The 23,351-nt window shown below is 42.4% G+C and overlaps 1 protein-coding gene across 1 annotated transcript in view; it reads left to right on the forward strand.

The window, feature by feature from the left end:
• GRIN2B (glutamate ionotropic receptor NMDA type subunit 2B) overlaps positions 1-23,351 on the forward strand; it is a 638,757-nt gene that overhangs the window by 574,380 nt on the left and 41,026 nt on the right. The window contains exons 6-8 of the mRNA XM_040408303.1: positions 3,602-3,755; positions 3,941-4,066; positions 10,046-10,275. Coding sequence (XP_040264237.1) covers positions 3,602-3,755; positions 3,941-4,066; positions 10,046-10,275 — 510 coding nt within the window. The remainder of the gene's footprint in view (positions 1-3,601; positions 3,756-3,940; positions 4,067-10,045; positions 10,276-23,351) is intronic.

Raw genomic sequence — 23,351 nt, forward strand, 5'->3', positions numbered from 1 at the left:
GATTGGTACTATTTTGGGGGGATACAACTTTTTGATCACTTGCTGTTGCAATTTTTGTGATGTAATGTGGCTTTTTTTTTTTACACATTTTTTTTTTTTTACGGTGTTCACCTGAGGGGTTAGGTCATGTGATATTTTTATAGAGCTGGTTGTTACAGGTATTTCACTTTAGCACAATAATAGCAGTTTTGAAACAAAAACATTTTTTTTATTGTCTCCATGTTATGAGAGCTATATTTTTTTTATTTTTTTAGCGATTGTCTTAGGGGCTCATTTTTTGCGGGATGAGGTGACGGTTTTATTGATACCATTTTGTGGGACATACGCCTTTTTGATCGCTTGGTGTTGCACTTTTTGTGATGTAAGGTGACAAAAATTGCTTTTTTTTTTTACACCGTTTTTATTCTTTATGGTGTTTATCGGACAGGGTGGATCATGTGATCTATTTATAGAGCCGGTCATTACTCAGTGTTTTTTTGTTTTTCAGATTTTTATTATAAAATAAGGGGAAAGGGGTGTTTTTTTTCTTTTTTACTTTATTAATTTTATTACTTTATACATTTTATTAAACACACTTTTTTTAACTTTTTTTTTCTTTACTTTATTTATGATGTTCACTTTTGGGGGTCTGATCCCCTCTGAAATGCATTACAATACATGTGAATTGTAATGCATTGCCTGTAAGTGGATGACACTGAGTCATACACTAACAGGTTGCCTAGGAGACCCAGCCTGAGGCTGGATCTCCTTGGCACCCGTAGAAGGCAGTTACCGATGCCATGCAAGGCATTGGGCAGCCTCTGAACGGCATCTGGCTGCCTTCCGACGCATCGGGTCCCCGCCACAGCAGCGCGGGGACTCAATGCGATCACTCACCCGACACAAACCCCTTCTATGTCGCGGTCAGCATGGACCGCGGCATAGAAGGGGTTAATCCGCCGTCATCGCCATCGGCTTTTACAGCGATGCCGGCGGATACAGCAGGGGCCCGGCTACCACGGACTGCCAGGCCCCTGCAGTGATCGCGCGCGCACTGCTTAGGTGCCCGCGCGATGACTATGACGTACTATTACGTCAAATTGGGGGAACACAGTGGTTCCCATGACATAGTAGTACGTCATAGAGAAGGGTTTAAGGTCTTAATAACCAAGTAAACAAAAGCCTAAATAAGCACTCTGGCATTGTTTAGCTTATATAATGCACCATAGACTTTTATTAAAGATTAATGCAGTGTCATAGCGTGGGTTGCCAGCACCCGGGGCAAGCCATGTATTGTGCCCCCCCCAACCTGTGGACACGCCTTTTTTACAGATAATGTAGCAGTCCTATGTAACACCACAGATAATACAGTGATCATTCTCTGAGTACAGATAATGTAGTAGATGGGTGTGAGCCCCCAGATTTCAGAACATGCACAGTGTGACCTGAAGTCTGGGGCCAGGGTGCAGCAGGGTGGGCCATATTCTCAATCCACCTCCCAACCCTTCCGTGAAACAAATATGTGTTTGGACATTACATACATCACTACAAAATATACAGTATAATACAGCACCACATACCTCATCCATCCAGTGACATCTCCTGTGATGTAGTCTTTCCTCAACGTCTTCATTTGGAGATAAGACCGCCATGGCCCCCTCTGTATAATGGCCCCTTTGTAATATTAGGATATATAATGGGCCATTATATATTATAAAAATAATTCTGGGGGGAATAATTATACATAGGGGCCATTATATATATATGTACAGTAGTAATAATAATACAGAGGGGGCCATTATATATCCTAATATTACAGAGGGGTCATTATATATAATAATTATACAGAGGGGCCATTATATATGATAATTATACAGGGGGGCCATTATATATTATACAGATGGGCCATTATATATAATAATTATACAGGCGGGCCATTATATATATGTAATTGCCCCATTCTTTCCCCCACCTCCATAGTGCCCCCAGTATGGTCCCTAGTACTTACATAAAAAAATAAAAAAAATACTCACCTCTCTTAATCACCTCTTGTAGCCTTTGCTCGGGCATCCCGGCACAGGCGGTCAGGAACACATCAACGTGTCATCGCGTCATCTCACGAGACCTGGCGCAGGAGGTCACGGTGATCTAATCACGATCTCCTGCGCTATTCTACTGCTTTATAGGCTTCAGGCCTGGCCTGAAGCTTATGAGGCAGAACGGAGGATTATACTGCCTACTGCCTGGCGCCCCCTACAATTTGGCGCCCGGGGCAACGGCCCCCTTGGCCCCCCCACGCTACGCCACTGGATTAATGTATGTCTTTTTTAGTTGATGTGCCATTTATGAGTTGTCAGCTTTATTAAATCCTTTGCGCCCTTTAATGAGGCAGCAAGTGATAGATTAGTGTTAGAACTGTCCCTTAACTGACCCTTAGAGCGTCACGTGTTCCTTCAGCTTCACCTGCTCTCCCCTGTATTCTGCTTGTGATAGGTTTCTCCCTGTCAGCTCTTACAAGCAGGAGGCAGGGAACAGGAGTGTGAACTAGAATCTCATAAAATACACTGGACTCTCTGCACACAGCACACACAGATAGTGTAGACAGGAAGTGTGAGTCAGGGTAGTTGTATAATTCGGTAGCTAATTATTGTGGGGGCACACCTACTGTATCACTGCACTACTAGTCCATTTGATGAGACACAAATGAAGAAATTAGGGCATATATCTGTTGCAGATTCGGTCACAAAGGGGAATTGCGGCCGAATCTGAGACTTATTCCTCTTCCATGCCACGTACGCCAGTTATAAAAAAGGGTGTGTGGTACGGGTGGGGAAGAGGGAGGGCTGGCATGCCCATTTCATTTGTCATTTTCTACACCAGTTTTTGGTGTAGAAAATGATCTAAATCTATGTCAGCAAGGGAGCTGGGGTAGATTTAAGGCTGGTTGGCACTGGCAGTGGATGAGAGGAAGAGGAGAGGTGTTTTATAGCTGCCCGGAGGGATTTGATATATGATAATGTAATCCTGTAATCTACAAAGTAAAGAAATATTTGATTTTCAGGTCAGACTGTGGTCACATGACTCAGCTAGCCATAATGAAAGGATTCAAAATATATGGATGCAACTGAGCTGGAATGAAATAAATTACATTAGAATATTGCTGGTTAGTTAGCTTTGCATGTACCATTGCTTTTAATTGTTCTAGAAAACGTTTAGTCAGGTTATGTTGAATTATATTTTTCCTCTAGCAGTAGGGAACCTATCAAATCAGTAGTGTACCTTTAATAAAAGCAAACCAAGTGACTGCTATAGGAGCTGGGAGGGAGGTAGGCCCTGTGCTGATCTCCTTTTTCTCTTACTCTTCTGTTCCGAGGTAAAGAAAACTGTATTTTGATGCAGCTGCCATTAGGGGACCTCAGTGCAAAGATATTATAATAACTTCCATTTCACTGTATAAATTCCTATACACTAAGCTCCCCCTAGTGGTAGCTGCAGGCAGACAGCATTGTAATATGTGATGTGAAGCTGGAGAATTTATCAGTTTATGATGTATTGAATTTGTGCATTCTTCGGTTTGTCACATTATAACTCTAAAACTGTATTATCTTTTTATATTCATTAGGTGGTAACAAAACGAGCATACATGGCTGTTGGGTCCCTTACCATCAATGAGGAGCGCTCAGAAGTGGTGGATTTTTCAGTGCCATTTATAGAGACTGGTATTAGTGTCATGGTGTCGAGAAGCAATGGAACAGTCTCTCCCTCTGCATTTCTTGGTAACGTATACTAGATGAATTGTTTCAATATTATGTTGTCCAATTTCTATATACTTAAATTTGTCTTTGTTCTTGACCTCTTCAACTTTCACGATCTTCATTCTTTTTATTCCTCAGCTTCTTTTCTTACCCAATTCTCTGACCTCCAGTCTTCTGATGCAAATGTATTTTTAATTTCTCTATAGAGCCCTTCAGTGCTGATGTCTGGGTCATGATGTTTGTGATGCTCCTAATTGTGTCTGCAGTGGCGGTGTTTATATTTGAGTACTTCAGTCCAGTGGGGTACAACAGGTGCCTTGCAGATGGCCGAGGTGAGAAGAACATTTGTTGTTAATTATTTTTAAAGACTAAGGGCATTGCCAGTGTGATGAATACCACGCCTCGTGCCCACTTGACGTCACCTACATCGAGCTCATGAGACGCAGTATGGTCACTTGTTACCAAAGCGTGACATTACGCCCTACAGAGGAGCAAGCAAGGTCAGCTTGGTACAGTTCACACAGACACCTCCTGTCCACGCAGGCACAGAGAGGCAACAAGCTGAGAGAGCCTTTTCACTGCCACCGTGAAACAGCGCCTTCTCAGCCCGAGTAATCTGCCACCAGCTTCTCGTTTGATATTAGCCCAGTCCGGTAACTGGATTATATAGGGTGAGAAACCAGCCCACGGTAGCTTATAACTAGGCCGAAACACGGACGTGGGGATTCATGATCGAGATACAAGACAGCACAAAATTAAATTATATATTTAATTGCCTTAAGGGCACACTTGATATAACACTATACACACAGAATATATACAGCGGTCTGAGGTTACAGATACAGGTGATATAGGTACAACGGGGTTAAGCAGAGATGAAAGTTCCTTTGGTGGAATAGTCCTTGGCTGCAGTCACGTGGGGGCAGTGATGTCAGCTGGTTCCCAGTCTCTCCAAACACATTGGCACGATGTGACCCCCTTAAGAAAAGACACCGCCCGCTGGTTTGCATGGGCTTATGATCTGTAGCCAGCTACTTCCCTCCCCACCTATGGGTAGGGTCCACTCCTCCTTCTCTGGTGCTGGCAGAAAATGACCCATAAAACACCTTAGGGCTCATAGCCCCAGACCAGAATGTCGCAGGAAGATGGTTCCGGGCCCAATTGATCCACTTGGGTTTCAGCTACAAACAGAGTCCAAACATGGTGCTGCAATGTGGTTTCTGTGGGGAGTTATGTATATCTCCCCTCCCGGGCGTCCTAGCATCAAGCCAGGACCATGTGGATGTTTGGCTTTGCCCCAGGATCGCAAAAAGATAACCAAATTATGCCTGGGATAGACAGACGATTCATATTTCCTTATGAAATGTAGGTGCCAATATGTCTGGGAGGTATCATTGATCCTGGGCAAAAGCTGAGACCTCCTGCTGGGGGTTTTCCTGCAGGATTAGCTTGCCTCCAACCAGCTGGTTGAGGTGTGACTTTATCCACCTGGGACCTCCTTGAAGCCTGGACCCCTGGGGCTTCCTCCCTTGATAGCTGACAGCAGATGGCTGGGGTTAGAACATATTTTGCATGTACACTGACTGTGTACATGCCAAAAGGTGAATCAAATGACAATCAGGGCTGCCAGTTTTTTATGTGCAGTTTTTTGTTATTAAAAAAAACATCTGAAAACTGCTTACTTGTGCAGGACTTTAGAATTAAAAAAAAAGAAAAATTTAAGATGTTTTTGTGGCATTTTGTGGCCCAAATAGTGTGTTTGAGCACTTACATTTTTTTATGGCTTTTTGCAGGCATTTTTATATAAGAAAGTACATATGTACCCTATATATTGTCACAGTAGAACAATATGAAAAAAAAATCATTGGTAAAAAAGAACACCATTCAAATACACCATTAAAAAAGAAAAACATAACGACCACAGTGTCAAAAATGTTACAACAAAACTCATGTTTGTGCTGCTTTTAATAATTTCCATAGACCTCCATGTTAAAGCTGAAGCTGTCATTCTATATCTGAAAACTGCAGCAAAAACACCAGTAATTTTTTCTGAAAAAATGCTAGCTCTAGATGTTAGCTTAAAGGGTTTTTCCAAGACTTAAAGGGGTTGTCTCATCATAGACAATGGGGGCATATCGCTAGCATATGCCCCCATTGTCTTATAGGTGTGGGTCTCACCACTGGGACCCACAACTATATCAGGAACGGAGCCCCGCAAAGTGGTGGCTGGAGGTCTCCAGTCCGGCCACCACCGAGCCGGCTCCCAATAGAAGTGAATGGGAGTGCACAGCTCCCATTCACTTCTATGGGCTCGACAGAAATATCCGAGCCAGCTCTCAGCTATTTTTGCCGTCCCCATAGAAAATGAATGGAGGGCGGCTACGCATATGCAGTGCACCCTCCTTCACTTTTGGGGCTCCGTTCTCTATATAGGTGCAGGTCCCAGTGGTGGGACCAACACCTATAAGAAAATGGGGGCATATCCTAGAGATATGCCCCCATTGTCTATAATGAGACAACCCCTTTAAATATTGATGACCTGGATGGGTCATCACTATCTTATTGGGACAGCTCGAGACCCCTATAAATCAGATACTTGAGAAGTAAGCAGCGCTCACAGTAGCACCTTGGCCTTCACCCTGCTTTCCGTAGGCCATGTGACGACACATTCATCGATCACATGGCCTAGATGCCGCTCAGCCCCATAAAAGTGAATGGGACTCAGCTGCGATACCAAGTACAGCTGCTATCAAATGTACAGTGCTGTGCTTGGTGAGCATGGAGAAGACCGCTGCGCTCACAGGAGCGCCGATGCTTTCTCAAACAGCTGATCAGGGGGGGTCCTGGGTATTGGACCCCCATTGATCAGATACTGATGACTAGAGGATAGGTCATCAGTATTTAAATCTCGGAAAATCCTTTTAAGGTCTGTGGGTACTATGAAGGTTTATAACATGAATTCAAAAGATTAAAAAAATAAATAAGTTTATGTAGGCTAAGTGAATATATATATACAGTACAGACCAAAAGTTTGGACATACCTTCTCATTCAAAGAGTTTTCTTTATTTTCATGACTATGAAGGCATCAAAACTATGAATTAACACATGTGGAATTATATACATAACAAACAAGTGTGAAACAACTGAAAATATGTCATATTCTAGGTTCTTCTAAATAGCCACCTTTTGCTTTGATTACTGCTTTGCACACTCTTGGCATTCTCTTGATGAGCTTCAAGAGGTAGTCACCTGAAATGGTCTTCCAACAGTCTTGAAGGAGTTCCCAGAGATGCTTAGCACTTGTTGGCCCTTTTGCCTTCACTCTGCGGTCCAGCTCACCCCAAACCATCTCAATTGGGTTCAGGTCCGGTGACTGTGGAGGCCAGGTCATCTGGCGCAGCACCCCATCATTCTCCTTCATGGTCAAATAGCCCTTACTTTCAAAGTTTTTCCAATTTTTCGGCTGACTGACTGACCTTCATTTCTTAAAGTAATGATGGCCACTCGTTTTTCTTTACTTAGCTGCTTTTTTCTTGCCATAATACAAATTCTAACAGTCTATTCAGTAGGACTATCAGCTGTGTATCCACCTGACTTCGCCTCAACGCAACTGATGGTCCCAACCCCATTTATAAGGCAAGAAATCCCACTTATTAAACCTGACAGGGCACACCTGTGAAGTGAAAACCATTTCAGGGGACTACCTCTTGAAGCTCATCAAGAGAATGCCAAGAGTGTGCAAAGCAGTAATCAAAGCAAAAGGTGGCTACTTTGGAGAACCTAGAATATGACATATTTTCAGTTGTTTCACACTTGTTTGTTATGTATATAATTCCACATGTGTTAATTCATAGTTTTGATGCCTTCAGTGTGAATCTACAATTTTCATAGTCATGAAAATAAAGAAAACTCTTTGAATGAGGTGTGTCCAAACTTTTGGTCTGTACTATATATATATATATATTTATTTATTTATTTATTTATTTATAATTATGTAGAAATAAAAATATATGGCCTAAACACAATATGAGATGGGACTCTGGCCACTCTTGATACAAGAGATATGGATAGTGTTTCAAATCAATACATCCTACCTGGATGATTTTCCTCAATGGAGTGCCAATTAAATGTCTGTGTATACCAGGTTATATAACTTTAGCCCCTCCTCCAGTGTGCAACAGGCATATCTCTGAGGAAAGCACTCAGGAATGTGACCTCAACACAATGGGGGTTGGGTATTCTAACTATCATTACACAGAATATATAAGGTAATATGAAATATGACATAATTAAAAGGGACAGAACCAATCATACTTAATTATGTACAAGACAGATGGCTGGCACTCCACAATTCCACAATTCAGAGAATTCTTTTTTATCTCTTGGTGCTCTGTGATGGGATGATATCCCAGTAATTATAGGAATAAATTCACGGCACTCATAAGTAAATTGCAAGGTGAAATTTAAGTTTTATTGGGCCAACGTTTCGGTCCCTCCCGGACCTTGTTCACGGCCAAGAGTATAGTGCTTTGGTGGCTTGAATAAACACACAAATTAAAGCTTGCAAATTACTTAATTATGGATATAAAATACTCTTACAACACAATAGGATACACAAACATTTCCTACTACTGGAGTGTATGTTAATTAGGTGGCGTTTTTTGTATTTCTTGCTTCTTTTCAAAAACACAGCATGCTTTAGCTCTAGTCATTTTTTCACGCGTTTTGGGGGAGAGTTATCAAATTGGTGTAAAGTAGAACTAGCTTAGTTGCCAAAGCAACCAATCAGATTCCACCTTTCATTTTTCACAGCTCCTTTGGAAAATGAAAGGTGGAATCTGACTGGTTGCTATAGGCAAGTACACCAATTTGGTAAATCTGCCCCTTTTACTTGACCTTCTCTATAGGGGAAATGCCACAAAGTAAATTCTAGTGGTAAGACACATTGGCCCAGATTTACTGATGTGTCTACACTAAAAATCTGTGGTGTAAATTGACGCATCTATGGTTTCTACATATTTTCCCAACATGCTTAAAAAGTTCAGGAGTTAGCGGTAGTGAATGGGGCTTCTCTGGAAAGGAAGCCAATTTGTTCCAAAATACTTTTTGTCTCAAAATAAACCAATAGTTAGTACAGAGTCAGAGAAAGGTGTCTATCCCTGCACGAGATTTACCATCCAGCCTGAGCCACTGTGATACATTTGGTGCAGGTCTAGACAGTTTGCTTAAGTTCACTATGTCTTTATGCTTAGTCGTGGCCATTGTGTACAAAAAAGTCATATAAAATACCACAAAAACAGCAAGTGGGAAAAAAAATAATTCTTCGGTTATTCTGGCATATTTTTACTGGTAAAACAAATTGTGAATGCTAAATTCATGTGTGTAAGAACTCTAATTCCACATTTTTTCTACATATAGATTGTGTAATTAATTGAGTAGTTGTCTGAGACATTATATAAAATGGTTTTAGGAATTTGAGGAAGCTTAACATGCAATGGTTTGTAGTCTTTTCAGTCTTTGTAAAGCCTGTAGACAGCATCTAAAAAGTTCAAAAGTTTGATGATCATAATAAAATAACAATATACTCATTGCCTCTGCTCCATTGATCCTCTCTTCTGATGTGAACCAGAGGGTAACAGTCCCATTAAGACATATGGAGCACATTTCACAGGCATTTCTTCAATGAATCTGCCACTTGAATCATGTCTAGAGTAGGTGGCAGACTTGTTGCAGAAATTTTTGCATCTAAAGTTAGTTGAATGCATCTGAATATGGTTGATTCCATTATAATGAACAGGTCAGTAATAAGAAAAAATGAACAAACCAGTAGGTTTGTTAGTATTCTTTTAAATAACAAACAATTCTCAGTTAATGGCACACTCTTCTTTTTTATTATCCTGAGGCCTCATGCACACGACCGTTGTGTGTTTTGTGGTCCGCAAACCTCGGATCCGCAAAACACGGATAGCGTCCGTGTGCGTTCTGCAATTTTGCGGAACGGCACGGACAGCGTTTAATATAACTGCCTATTCTTGTCCGCAAAGCACGGACAAGAATAGGACATGTTATATTTTTTTTGCAGACCATGGAACCGAGCAACGGATGCGGATAGCACACGGAGTGCTGGCCGCATCTTTTGCGGCCCCATTCAAGTGAATGGGTCCTCATCTGAGCAGCCAAAACTGCGGCTCGGATGCGTACCAAAACAACGGCCGTGTGCATGAGGCCTTACTTTCAGCTGGAACATAATCATTTGTAGTTTGCAGTTGGAAAGTACAATTTCTAATTAGATGATCTGTTTGACCTACAGAGCCTGGTGGCCCTTCGTTCACAATTGGCAAAGCCATCTGGCTACTTTGGGGCTTGGTATTCAACAATTCTGTGCCTGTGCAGAATCCAAAGGGGACTACAAGTAAGATTATGGTGTCGGTTTGGGCCTTCTTCGCTGTGATATTTCTGGCCAGTTATACAGCCAACCTTGCTGCCTTTATGATCCAAGAAGAGTATGTGGATCAGGTGTCCGGTCTCAGTGATAAAAAGGTAGGTCAATACAGAAAGGAAAGTTCTTTGATCTGTAGTGTTTGTTTAAAGTTACCAGGAATGTAATATTTCAATGGCTATTCTGATTACAGAGTAATAGAAGCAAGAATGATACATTTTGTCTAGGGTTACGAATAATAACTATGGATAATAGTGAAGAAACTGCAATTTCACCATTGTTTTTTAGCATTTTTTCACACTATGAACTATATATATAACTTCCATGGGTTGGTAAAATTACTGGGATACCATATTTAAAGTATCTTGGAAAACTATTTATTAATCTTGGTCTTTTGCCTCTTTTGTTACATTACAACCTGGAATTACAGTGTAGGACACCATATGATTTAGTGGTCATTCACACGACCGTATGAATGAGTCCGTATTCGTTCTGCAATTTTGCAGAACGGGTGCGGACCCATTAATTTCAATGGGGCCGCAAAAGATGCGAATAGCACATCGTGTGCTGTCCGCATCCATGGCTCCGTCCAGCGGACCCGCAAAAAAGATATTCTGGACAAGAATAGGCATTTTCTATGGTAGCTGAAGCCATGTGTGGTCTGTAAATTGTGGATTGCACACAGGCCGGTATCCATGTTATGCGAATCCGCAAAACACTACGGTCGTGTGAATGTAGTCTTACACTGCGTGCCTATCTCTTTGATAATATTTGAAAATATTTTTACTGTGACACAAACAATAATTAAGATAAGACAAAAAAAAAAAAGATTTTTTTGAATTTTTTTATGTACATAAGTAGTCACCCCATTAAAGTAAATTCTTTGCGGAGCCACACTTTTCTGCAAATTAAAGGTGGGTATGTCTCTGTTAGCTTAGTAGTAGCACATCTACAGTCGTGGCCAAAAGCTTTGAGAATGACACAAATATTAGTTTTCACAAAGTTTCTGCTAAACTGCTTTTAGATCTTTGTTTCAGTTGTTTCTGTGATGTAGTGAAATATAATTACACGCACTTCATAAGTTTCAAAGGCTTTTATCGACAATTACATGACATTTATGCAAAGAGTCAGTATTTGCAGTGTTGGCCCTTCTTTTTCAGGACCTCTGCAATTCGACTAGGCATGCTCTCAGTCAACTTCTGGGCCAATTCCTGACTGATAGCAACCCATTCTTTCATAATCACTTCTTGGAGTTTGTCAGAATTAGTGGGTTTTTGTTTGTTCACCCACCTCTTGAGGATTGACCACAAGTTCTCAATGGGATTAAGATCTGGGGAGTTTCCAGGCCATGGACCCAAAATGTCAACGTTTTGGTCCCCGAGCCACTTAGTTATCACTTTTGCCTTATGGCACGGTGCTCCATCATGCTGGAAAATGCATTGTTCTTCACCAAACTGTTGTTGGATTGTTGGAAGAAGTTGCTGTTGGAGGGTGTTTTGGTACCATTCTTTATTCATGGCTGTGTTTTTGGGCAAAATTGTGAGTGAACCCACTCCCTTGGATGAGAAGCAACCCCACACATGAATGGTCTCAGGATGCTTTACTGTTGGCATGACACAGGACTGATGGTAGCGCTCACCTTTTCTTCTCCGGACAAGCCTTTTTCCAGATGCCCCAAACAATCGGAAAGAGGCTTCATCGGAGAATATGACTTTGCCCCAGTCCTCAGCAGTCCATTCACCATACTTTCTGCAGAAGATCAATCTGTCCCTGATGTTTTTTTTGGAGAGAAGTGGCTTCTTTGCTGCCCTTCTTGACACCAGGCCATCTTCCAAAAGTCTTCGCCTCACTGTGCGTGCAGATGCGCTCACACCTGCCTGCTGCCATTCCTGAGCAAGCTCTGCACTGGTGGCACTCCGATCCCGCAGCTGAATCCTCTTTAGGAGACGATCCTGGCGCTTGCTGGACTTTCTTGGACGCCCTGAAGCCTTCTTAACAAGAATTGAACCTCTTTCCTTGAAGTTCTTGATGATCCTATAAATTGTTGATTGAGGTGCAATCTTAGTAGCCACAATATCCTTGCCTGTGAAGCCATTTTTATGCAACGCAATGATGGCTGCACGCATTTCTTTGCAGGTCACCATGGTTAAAAAATGGAAGAACAATGATTTCAAGCATCACCCTCCTTTTAACATGTCAAGTCTGCCATTTTAACCCAATCAGCCTGACATAATGATCTCCAGCCTTGTGCTCGTCAACATTCTCACCTGAGTTAACAAGACGATTACTGAAATGATCTCAGCAGGTCCTTTAATGACAGCAATGAAATGCAGTGGAAAGGTTTTTTTGGGATTAAGTTAATTTTCATGGCAAAGAAGGACTATGCAATTCATCTGATCACTCTTCATAACATTCTGGAGTTTATGAAAATTGCTATTATAAAAACTTAAGCAGCAACTTTTCCAATTTCCAATATTTATGTATTTCTCAAAACTTTTGGCCACGACTGTAGACATCAAGATATTTGATAATCTCTCCAGGCAAAACTGTACCAACTCCTTCAAGTTAGATTGATTGCGTTGGTGTACAGAAGTCTTCAAGTCATTACACAAATTCTTAATTGGATTGAGGTCTGGGTCTGGACTAGGTTATTCTAAGGCATTTAGATGTTTTACATTAAATCACTACGTGTAAGTTTAGCAGTATGCTTAGGGTAATTGTCCTGCAGGAAGTTGCATTTCTGTCCCAGTCTCAAATCTCCGACAGACTGAAACAGGGTTTCCTTCAGTTTTGACCATTTTCCAGTTGATGAAAGGCTTAAATGCGGGAATAGTGTTCTTGGGTTTGTGTCACACATAGTATTTCCCACGATGACCAAAAAGTTTAATTTTAGAGGGCATTCACATGACTGTATGTGTTTTGTGGTCTGCAAATCACGGTTTTGCAAATGACATTCTTGTGGCCCCATAAAAATGAATGCAGACAATATGGTCGTGTTAATAGACCATTAGTGTCATCTGACCAGAGAACCTTCTTTCAGGTTTTTGGAGAGTCTGACACATTCTTCAAACATATACTGTAAATTAGAGAGAAAAAAGAAGATAGAGGCAGCGTCTCTAGTTAATACCATTGAGGTTTCTGGGGTGCAAGCCAAGTAGTTTGGACACTCACCTTATACTGTTGTATGAACATGTTACGTGTGGAACTCCACCTTATATTGGTCTCCTGTCTGCTCTGCTACCCCCGACCTGGCCTGCCATGCCATTGGATCATCTTTCCATTCTGTGCTTTGTTGCGGAGAGGAAAAAAGGACTTCTGCGGATTGCCGCTCTCACAAAAGTCCTCCTGTGTCAGGTCTCTGGTGGCATGATGTCTGTGACCTGACACAGGTTGTCGTGATGGATAATTCCCCCCAGTATTAATAACGACCAGTAGTGCCCCCTGTATCTATAATGCTCCTAGTAGTGCCACCAGTGTTTATAATGGCCCTTGTAGTTCGCTCATTATTTATAATACACCCAGTAGTGCCACCAATATGTGTAATGCACCCATTATTTATAATGACCACCACTGTGGTGCCCATAGTACAGTATTTAGCATAGCTCCCTCTGTAGTGGTAGTACTGGGGGTATATAGCATGTTCCCCTTTTTAGTGTCCCCACCATTTAATATAGCCCTCTCTTTAGTGTCCCAAGTATTTAGCATGCCCCTCTATAGTGCCCCCAGTATTTGGCATGGCCCCCTCTTTAGTGCCCCCAGTATTTAGCATGGCACCCCCTGTAGTACCCCAGAATTTAGCATGGCCCCCTCTTTAGTGTTCCCAGTATTTATCATAGCCCTCTCTTTAGTGTCGCCAGTATTTAGCATGGGCCTCCTCTTTAGTGCCCCCAGTATTTTACATGGCCCCGACTTTAATGTCCCCAAAATTTAGCATGGCCTCCTCTTTAGTGCACCCAGTATTTAGCATGGCCACCCTCTTTAGTGTCCCCAATATTTAGTATGGCCCCCCTCTTTAGTGTCCGCAGCAGTGCTGTGAAAGAATTAAAATAACTTTCTGACTTACCTGTGATTCATGCCTACGTCCCTGCACTCTACTTCACTGGGTGCTATGCGCCTCAATAATCTTGCCACGTCCACCTGTCCCGGCTGTCACGTCTGCCTGCAATAGGACGCAGGTGGACGTGACAACATTATTGCACCACCTAGGACTCAGCGTGGAAGGTCGTGATGATGTAACCACGACTGCCCATGCCAGTATATTGCCTCATAGGTTTCAGGCCTAGTGGCCTGAGGCCTATGAGAGTGGACGGTGGTGAGGGGATCCATAGGCTCCCATGTCCCACCATCGACTACTGTTCCCTCAAAGGCAGTCCCCTAAAGTGAGATGCTCATCTCGCCTCATAGCAGATGTTGCCCTGTGTCCCCTAAAGTGAGATGCTCACCTCGCCTCATAGCAGTTGTGGCCCTGTGCATAAGTCTGCAATTGCCAGCAGCTGCTCCCAGTAATTACAGCTAATCACCATGAACTTCAACAGTTGCATTGCCAGAAAGGCTGTGATCACGGGACATCTCTAAAGCTGTCGTGGTCTAAACTTAGTATTTTTGTGGAAAGTAGAGGAAATAAACATTAAGTAGAAAGTAAATAAAATATTACATTCTTGTTAACAGTAAAATAGGAAGCTCGGTATGCTGAAAGAAACCTGGGATGCTTAGCTGTGTGTCTGTTGAAAACTGCCTTTTATATTCCAGATAGTAGAAAAGTAACAAAGCAATCACTTGGGTTTAAGCTTTGTGGCGGCGGCTTTATTCTGTCATTATAAAGCTATGATAAATCCTTGAAATGCTGCCATCATTTTTAATTTCTTAATGCACAAATGCATGCTTTGGTGATTTCTCACTGCATCTAAAATAAACCCAAGAGAAGGTAAAAATTCCCAAGGGGTAAAGGCACGGAATCTTTGGATGCCCGTCAAACTCTGTGCCAAGGGAACTGGAAGTGACAAAGCGTGAACGATGCAGGATACTGGACTTCCTAAAAAGGCTCCTATGAAACCTGACTCATCCCTCAGCCCCAAGAAGCGATGTGGACAGACACGACCTGATGAGACCTTCTGACTCAATGCAGCGGAGACAGAGTTTTCTGCCAGATCTAAATCCTTCCTGACAGATCAGAGCATCTTCAGGCTTATCAGCTCATTGCTGGAAATGTGGATGCCACATAGTTAGGATGGAAAATATTGTCAAACGTTTATTTAGGCCAGTGTTTCCCCACCTATTTGTATATGAAAACCTGGAAACTCTGTATTTTGTGCTTGGTTGACATGCCTTAGTTTACACATATTTCCTTCAAATCTAATCTTCCATAGTTGTCCTCTTGGAATCATCTAGTGTTTAGCATCAGTAAAAGATGAGCTAAGGGGCTGGGACCTTTTCTTTAACTTAGTAACATCTTTATGAATTAAAAGCTGAAATACTATTTTTAGGTTCAACATGACTATCACTGAATTAACAAAGTTAGTAGGCAAGTAACCAAATAAATTATATCAAATAAAGCAGAATTCTACTTATAGTCTGAAAATTCAATTTTCAGTGCAATTGTGATAAATTTTCCACTCACTCTAAATGCCGTGTGAATTTTAATGTAGCTCTCCAACTTTCAGTGTATGGAGCCCATTTATTACAGTAAAAAAAAACAGCCATTGAAAACAGACACACTGTCAATCTTTCATGGCCATTTTGCATCAGTGTGTACCTCTATTTTCTGGCCTGGTATCCATTTTTAATGCCCCCAGTGTGATTATGTGTGTCATCACACTGGGAGTGCAGGTCCTGCTGCCTCAAGTGAGGAGTGTTCTTGTATGTCCAAGTGGCTGAGGTGAGTATTATAATTTTTTTCTTTTAACCCCTGAAAGACTCTTTTTGTCATAGTTAGAGATGAGCAAATTTCTTAAAACTTTGATTCGGCTGATAGCGGGTGCAATGACAGGGAGCTGCGATAGTGCCGCCCCTGTCATTGTACCCCTCAGATGCCGCGTTCAAACATGATCACGGCATCTGAGTGTAAAATTGGTGTGGTGACGTATGACATCATCACGCCAGCCAGCGGGATGATGTAATCTCGCGCCGCACAGGATAACGGTCGAGATCTTCAAGCAAGATGGAGGCTGGTGGCCCGTAACGAGCAAATGGAGGCGGTAAGTTTTATTTATTTTTATACTATTTCAGGTTAAATCGATTTGCTGACACGAAGCACGAGGAAATTCGGCTTTTAGGCGAATCTAATTTTTCCTGAAATTCGGATCGAATTCCAGTTCATTCGATTCGCTTATCTCTAGTCATAGTGTACCCGTTTTTAATGGCCACACTCCTGTCTGAGTGGGCTTTAAAAACGGTCTAATTAATTTCAATGAGAGGCTGTCTGGCCGTGAAAACTGCCAAATATAGCACATGTACTATTTTTTGACAGCCGCTATTTACTGGCCGTTAAAGAAATGTAAATTGTACATGTACATTTAGTGCTTAATTCTGAAAAAATATTCTTTATTTTGTACAAGTTTCATTTTGAGAATATTGCATTTCATTTTTTATAAGTCCAATGTGTAAGAAAAGGGTAGCACATATTTAAGGCCAATGCCATCCCTCTCCCCCTCTGATGCTGTGTGTATTCTCTCACTGTATGATAATATTATTCAATCACTTGTGACAATGCATCTTGCAAGCTCACCTTTACAGGGGTGAAAGGCAGGGGAACAGTCACTCTAGTGACTGAATGATAATGCAAACATATGATTTTTTTTAAAAAAAGCTTAAAAAAAGTATTCCACATAGATAGGAGGCAAGCATTCTTGTTTTTTTACTATTTCAGTGCAGTCTGTATCAGGTGACCATCCAGAACCCTAGATGTGGTAATCATTGGGGTAATTCTGATGTTTTGCTCTAGACTATGGAAACAGTTATAGGCTGGCCACAGGCCACTAGGCCTGAAGCCTATGAGGCAGTAGAATGACACAGCAATGTAATAAAGCAATGACATTATCGTGATTGCCTGCCTCAAGTGCTTACTTAGGCTAGTGTTTCCCCACTTATTTGTGTGTGAAAACATGGAAACTCTATATTTTGTGCTTGGTTACCATGCCTTAGTTCTGTTATGGACAGTGGGGGTGGACCCTCTTCTGTCAACCCTCTGTGCCCCTGGTGATCCCCTGGTTTTCACCCTTTAACCTCTATACAGGGATCTGTCATTTGCTGCAGGAGATCCACCAGTCCTGGAATAGTCCCAGTGTAGTTGGCAGCTGACTCATGGGGGTCAGAGACACTGATGTGTGGCACAAAAGGCAATACTCATAATCAGAAAACAGTCTGAGGTCAGGGCAGGCAGAGCTTGTGGCAGGCAGCTGAAGGTCAATGCAATAAATAGACAGTAGTCATGACAGGCAGCAGAGGATCCGAGATGGTAAAATGGCCGAGTGTCACGGACGTTACTGAGACATAAGGACGTCCCGGCGACAGTGAGTGGCAGGAGATCTGTAAGACTGGCAACACATGGTTTAATCTGACAGGTTTTCTTTTTGGATCAATAGGTGTCTGTGTTGTTTCTGGCAGTGGCCACACCCCTTGCCTCCAGGTGTTGCTTATGTGGTCATTTAACCTTCCTTATTTATAGTTGCTTCTCCCACTATGCTGTGCAGTTTATAGCTTATGTGCCTGTGGATTGTTTGTGGTTGGATCTCGGCTGAGTTCCTGGTGCTTCCATAACATCTTTGAAGTTAAGTCTTTCCTTTCCCGTTTGTATTTTTTTGGGGTTCCGTGTGTTGCATTTATTACAGTTAGGAATTAGGAGGCACTAAAAACAATTATTTTATTAATTAATATGTCAATCACCAAGACACAAAAGCTGCACAGAGATCCAGTTTATTCTGGTAAACAGTTTTTTAAATTGGCTGGTAATTGCCTCAAAATACAGTGGTTATGTGCGGATCTACAAAAAGCTGAGACAGTAGTACATTACGGTGTGGGAAAAGAGAAGTGGTAATAAGGTAGACCTGGATAGAAATAAACCAGCTACAATGTGAACCTGCTGTATATACCACTTAACCCCGGACTGCTGGTCAATTGTTGCTAATAACTAGCCAGGAAAACTGAACAAAACCCCACTACCTAACTGTCTGCCCAGACTGAACTATCACTCCCACATATGGCGTCTGAAAAGGAGTGAATCTACTCCTGGCTTTATGTCTGGGGACGAACCCATTTAATTAGAGGGAGCTACTCCTGGATCCGCTTTTAAGCATACTGGTAATAGGAAGGGAGTGTGTTGTTTCTGCGGACAGAAGGGACATATTATCAGAGTATGTCCATACATTTAACGGCAAAAAGAAAAAAGAGGGACATTTAATTCCCATATGACTCTTGGAGGAGTGAGAGGAGAGTCAGAAAATGTGCATTTGTCTTTGACAGGAAGTATCCGATTTCTCCTGACTGCCGAAGTGGCGCTAGAGTCAAAAACTGTGTGGATTGAGGTGTTTATGGACAGCAGGGCCTGGGTGAACTTGATTGATGATCAGTTTGTCCGTATGCACTGGTTGTCACCGAGTACATTAGAATTTTTTTTTTCCATTTTTGCTATTGATTCTGCACTTCTAACTCAGAAGTGTTTTTATCAAGTGGTGCATGGTATCAGATTAAGAGTAGGTGGCTTTCCTCAAGAATTTATCTTGCGTTTTGTATTGGAGGGTCTCCTTCCTCCGGTGGTTCTGGGCTTACTGTGGTTAAGCAAGCACATTCCAACCATTGATTGGCAAGCTAGACAGATTCTGGATTGGGGTGATTATTGCATTGACAATTTTCTGAATACATCTTTTTCTGTTTTAACTGCTAAGACATTACCCTCTTTTATATCTGATTTTGCCGATGTATTTTCTGAGAGTAGATGCCAGGTTTTACCTCCGCATCAGGAATATGATTGTCCTATCAACCTTATTCCCAGAGCTAAGTTGCCAAAATCTAGATTGTATAACCTTTCTTGACCTGAAAGACTGCCTATGAGAGAGTATATTGTCGAGAATTTGGCTAATGGACACATAAGACCTTCCAAGTCTCCAGTGGCCACAGGGTTCTTTGTTGTTAAAAAAAAGGACGGAGGTCTTCGGCCATGTCTGGATTTCCGTGAACTCAATCGGATTACTGTCCATGATCCTTTGATTCCCGATTTGTTTAACCAGATTGTTGGCGCCAAGGTGTTCTTCAAGTTGGACTTAAGGGGGGCATATAATCTGGTTAGGATCAAGAAAGAAGATGAATGTAAGACTGCTTTTAATACTCCTGAGAGGCACTTTGAGAACCTCGTCCTGCCTTTTAGGTTGACCAATGCTCCTGCGGTTTTCCAACATTTTGTGAATTACATTTTTCATCACCTTGTGGGGAGGTTTGTATTCGTTTATTTGGATGACATTCTATTTTATTCTACAGACGTGGAGATACATCAGGATCATGTTAGATAGATGTTACAGATCCTAAGAGATAATAAATTAGAGAAGTGTGTTTTTGCTGTACACGAAGTGCAGTTTTTGGGCTACCTGCTGTCATCTTCGGGTTTTCAAATGGATCCAGAGAAAGTCCATGCTGTATTGGACTGGGATCGACCCAAAAATCTGAAGGATCTTATGCGGTTTTTGGGGTTCACCAACTATTACCAAAAATATATTAAGATTAAGAACTATTCGACAATAGTAAAACCCTTAACTGACATGACTAAGAAAGGGACAAATGTTTCAGTGTGGTCTGATTCAGCGTTGCGAGCCTTTGCTACAATTAAGGAATGCTTCTCTTCTGCCTCTATATTGGTGCAGCTGGATGTATCACAACCGTTCATTGTGGAAGTGGACGCGTCCGAGGTGGGGGTATAGGCAGTTTTATCGCAGGGCCTGTCACCTGGTAATTGGCATCCACTTCTGCAGAGAGAAATTATGATGTGGGTAACAGAGAGTTACTGGCCATTAAGTTGGCTTTTGAGGAATGGCATCATTGGTTGGAAGGGGTGAGTCATCTGATCACGGTGTTCACTGATCACAAAAACCTGGTTTACCTGCTAAACGACTGAACCCGAGGCAGGCCAGGTCTTTTTTTTCCACCAGATTCAATTTCACTGTCAACTATCATCCTGAGGTTAAGAACGTCAAGTTAGATGCCTTGTCACGTAGTTTTCCTGGAGGTGCTGATTTTGAAAATCCGAGTCCTATACTGTCGGAAGGGGTGAAGATATTCGTCCTTTACCCTGACCTAGCGGTGAAGGTGTTAGAGGCCCAGGGAGACGTACCGGATTCTTTTTCCTCTAGGAAACTGTTTGTGCCATCGGATTTGCATCACAAGATGTTTGAGGAACATCACTGTATGGTTCTTACGGGACACCCTGGGAGCCCATCCATTGCCGACCTCATCTCTCATAGATTCTGGTAGCCAGGGTTGCGTAAGTGTGTTGAGGATTATGTGTTAGCCTGTAGTACCTTTGCACACGCTAAGGTGACACATACTCGACCATCTCTACTTCCATTGCCCATCCCCTCCAGACCATGGATTTACTTATCCATGGATTTTTATCACTGATCTACCTAATTCTTCAGGAAAGACAATTATTCTGGTGGTAGTTGATCGCTTTAGTAAAATGGTGCACTTTATAGGTTTGCCGGGCTTACCTAATGCTAAAATACTTGCACAAGTGTTTGTTGACAACATTGTGAAACTCCATGGCATTCCCTCTGATGTGGTCTCGGATCGTGGGACTCAGTTTGTTTCCAGATTCTGGAAGGCATTCTGTACTCAACTGGGGGTACAACTGTCCCTTTCTTTAGCTTTTCATCCACAGTCAAACGGACAGATGGAGCACACTAATCAGAGTGTTGAGACTTTCTAAAGTTGTTTTGTCTTTGATAACCAGGAGTGGTCTTTGTTTTTGTCTTTGACAGAGTTTGCCATAAATAATCGTAGACAGGAGTCCACTGGGAAGTTGCCGTTTTTTGGGGCATATGGCTTTCACCCACAGTTTGGCACATTTTCTGGTTCAGATACTTCTGGTATTCCTTCGTCATCATTGTCATTTATATGGTGGAAAATTCAAGATAACTTGATGAATATGGGCAGCAAATGTAAACGTTTGGCTGACAGGAAATATATGAATGGTCCGGACCTAAGAGTGGGTGGTTCTGTGTGGCTGTCCACAAGAAACATGAAGTAGAAGGTACCTTCTTGGAAGTTGGGTCCAAGGTTTATTGGTCCATATAAGATCACTGCCATTATTAATCCTGTAGCTTTTCATCTTGAACTTCCTCAGGCCCTGAAAATTCATAATATGTTTCATAAATCTTTGTTGAAAAGATATGTTGAACCTTTGGAGCCATCTTCCTTGCCACCCACTCCTGTCATGCTGGACGGTATTTTGGAATTTCAGATCGCCAAGATAATTGACTCTCAAGTTCTCCGTAGATTTCTTCAGTATCTTTTTCACTGGATGGGTTATGGACCAGAGGAGAGGATGTGGGTACCGGCATCAGACGTGAATGCCAGTCGTTTGGTAAAAGCTTTTCACAGGTCTTACCCGGATAAGGTCGGTCCTGGGTGCCCGGAGGTCACCCGTAGAATGGGGGTACTGTCACGGACATACCGAAACATACGGACGTCCCAGCAACAGTGAGTGGCATGAGATCTGTGAGACTGGCAACACGTGGTTTGATCTGACAGGTTTTCCTTTTGGTTCAATAGGTGTCTGTGTTGTTTCTGGTAATGGCCACACCACTTGCCTCCAGGTGTTGCTTATGTGGTTATTTAACCTTCCTTATTTATAGTTGCTTCTCCCACTATGCTGTGCAGTTTATAGCTTCTGTGGTTGGATCTCAGCTGAGTTTCTGGTGCTTCCATAGCCTCTTTGACGTTAAGTCTTTCCTTTCCCTTTTGTATTTTGTTTGTGTTCTGTGTGTTGCATTTCCCTATTTTTTGTATTAGGCCTGAAGTAGACTCCTGTTCGTTCTTCCTTTTGGAGGGACAGGTTGTCTCGTCCCTGCCATTAATACCAGGGTCCTATAGGGCTAGATAGGACTCTAGGTATTTCTGCGTGTGAACTCACCTTCCTTTGGGGTCTGTTCATACTGTTAGTCAGTCAGGATTTTGGTTAGGGTTGTCACTAGGAGGTGTCCATCTTCCTTTCCTAGTCCTCAGGCCTGATTCCCTGTTTCCCTCTTCCCTCCTTTGCTCGGTGTGGTGTTTTCCTCCCACACCGAAGTGTGACACTGGGTTTCGGTACACAGGTAGACAGAATAATCACACCTTCACTAGGACTAGTAAGATAAGAATACCTAAAGCTCAAGCACTTTCCACCTGGGGAAGGCGCCTTAAATGCACACAAGTGGCCAGCCATAAGTTTGAACAGATCAGGGCACGCATGCTGTGCCTCTAAGAGTCAGCAGGATGTATGCACTCCCTAGAGACAAAATGTGGAGAGCAGGAGTAGGCTGTGGCCTGCTACAGAAGCACATGTAATGCCAGCACCTGGGCCCAATGTCAGAAGCAGAGGAAGAAAAAGTCTTTCTGAGCTACCTGTCTGGAGAAGTGGGGCAGCGTTGGCACAGACTGCCAGCACAGCAAGTTCACCCATATTTCCTTCCAGTCTAGTCTACCGTAGCTGTACTCTTGAAATCTTCTAATGTTCAGCATCAGGATGGTATCCTCAGGATGGCAATACAGTTGAATACTGCAGCAGGGCATGGGAGCTTATGGCTCCCAGCCTACCCCCACCCTCTGTTTACCCTCATGGGTCACAGACCACGAGGTCTGAAGCCTATGTGGAAGCAAAATGGCTTAAGGGGTCATGCAGCAATGACAATATCATGATCACCTGCACTGGGACCCAGACGTCCTAGGTCACAGACAAGGAGAGTCCTGTGACCTGCACCACAGATGGCAGTGTGGAACGGAATTTTATTTTTTATTTTTTACTTGGCCACTTGCAGAGCATACAGGGCACTATAGGGGCATTACTGGGGGCAATGTGATTATTTTTAATGCTGGCGGCACAATAAATTGCATTATTATTACTAAGCAATGGGTAGTACGATGAGCAGCATGGTGGTTTGCAGCGCTGAAATCCTGGACAACAATCTGACCAAGGACAACATCTACGTGGAGTTTG

Source organism: Bufo bufo, chromosome 9, assembly GCF_905171765.1.
Source record: "Bufo bufo chromosome 9, aBufBuf1.1, whole genome shotgun sequence".
Taxonomy (NCBI): Eukaryota; Metazoa; Chordata; class Amphibia; order Anura; family Bufonidae; genus Bufo; species Bufo bufo.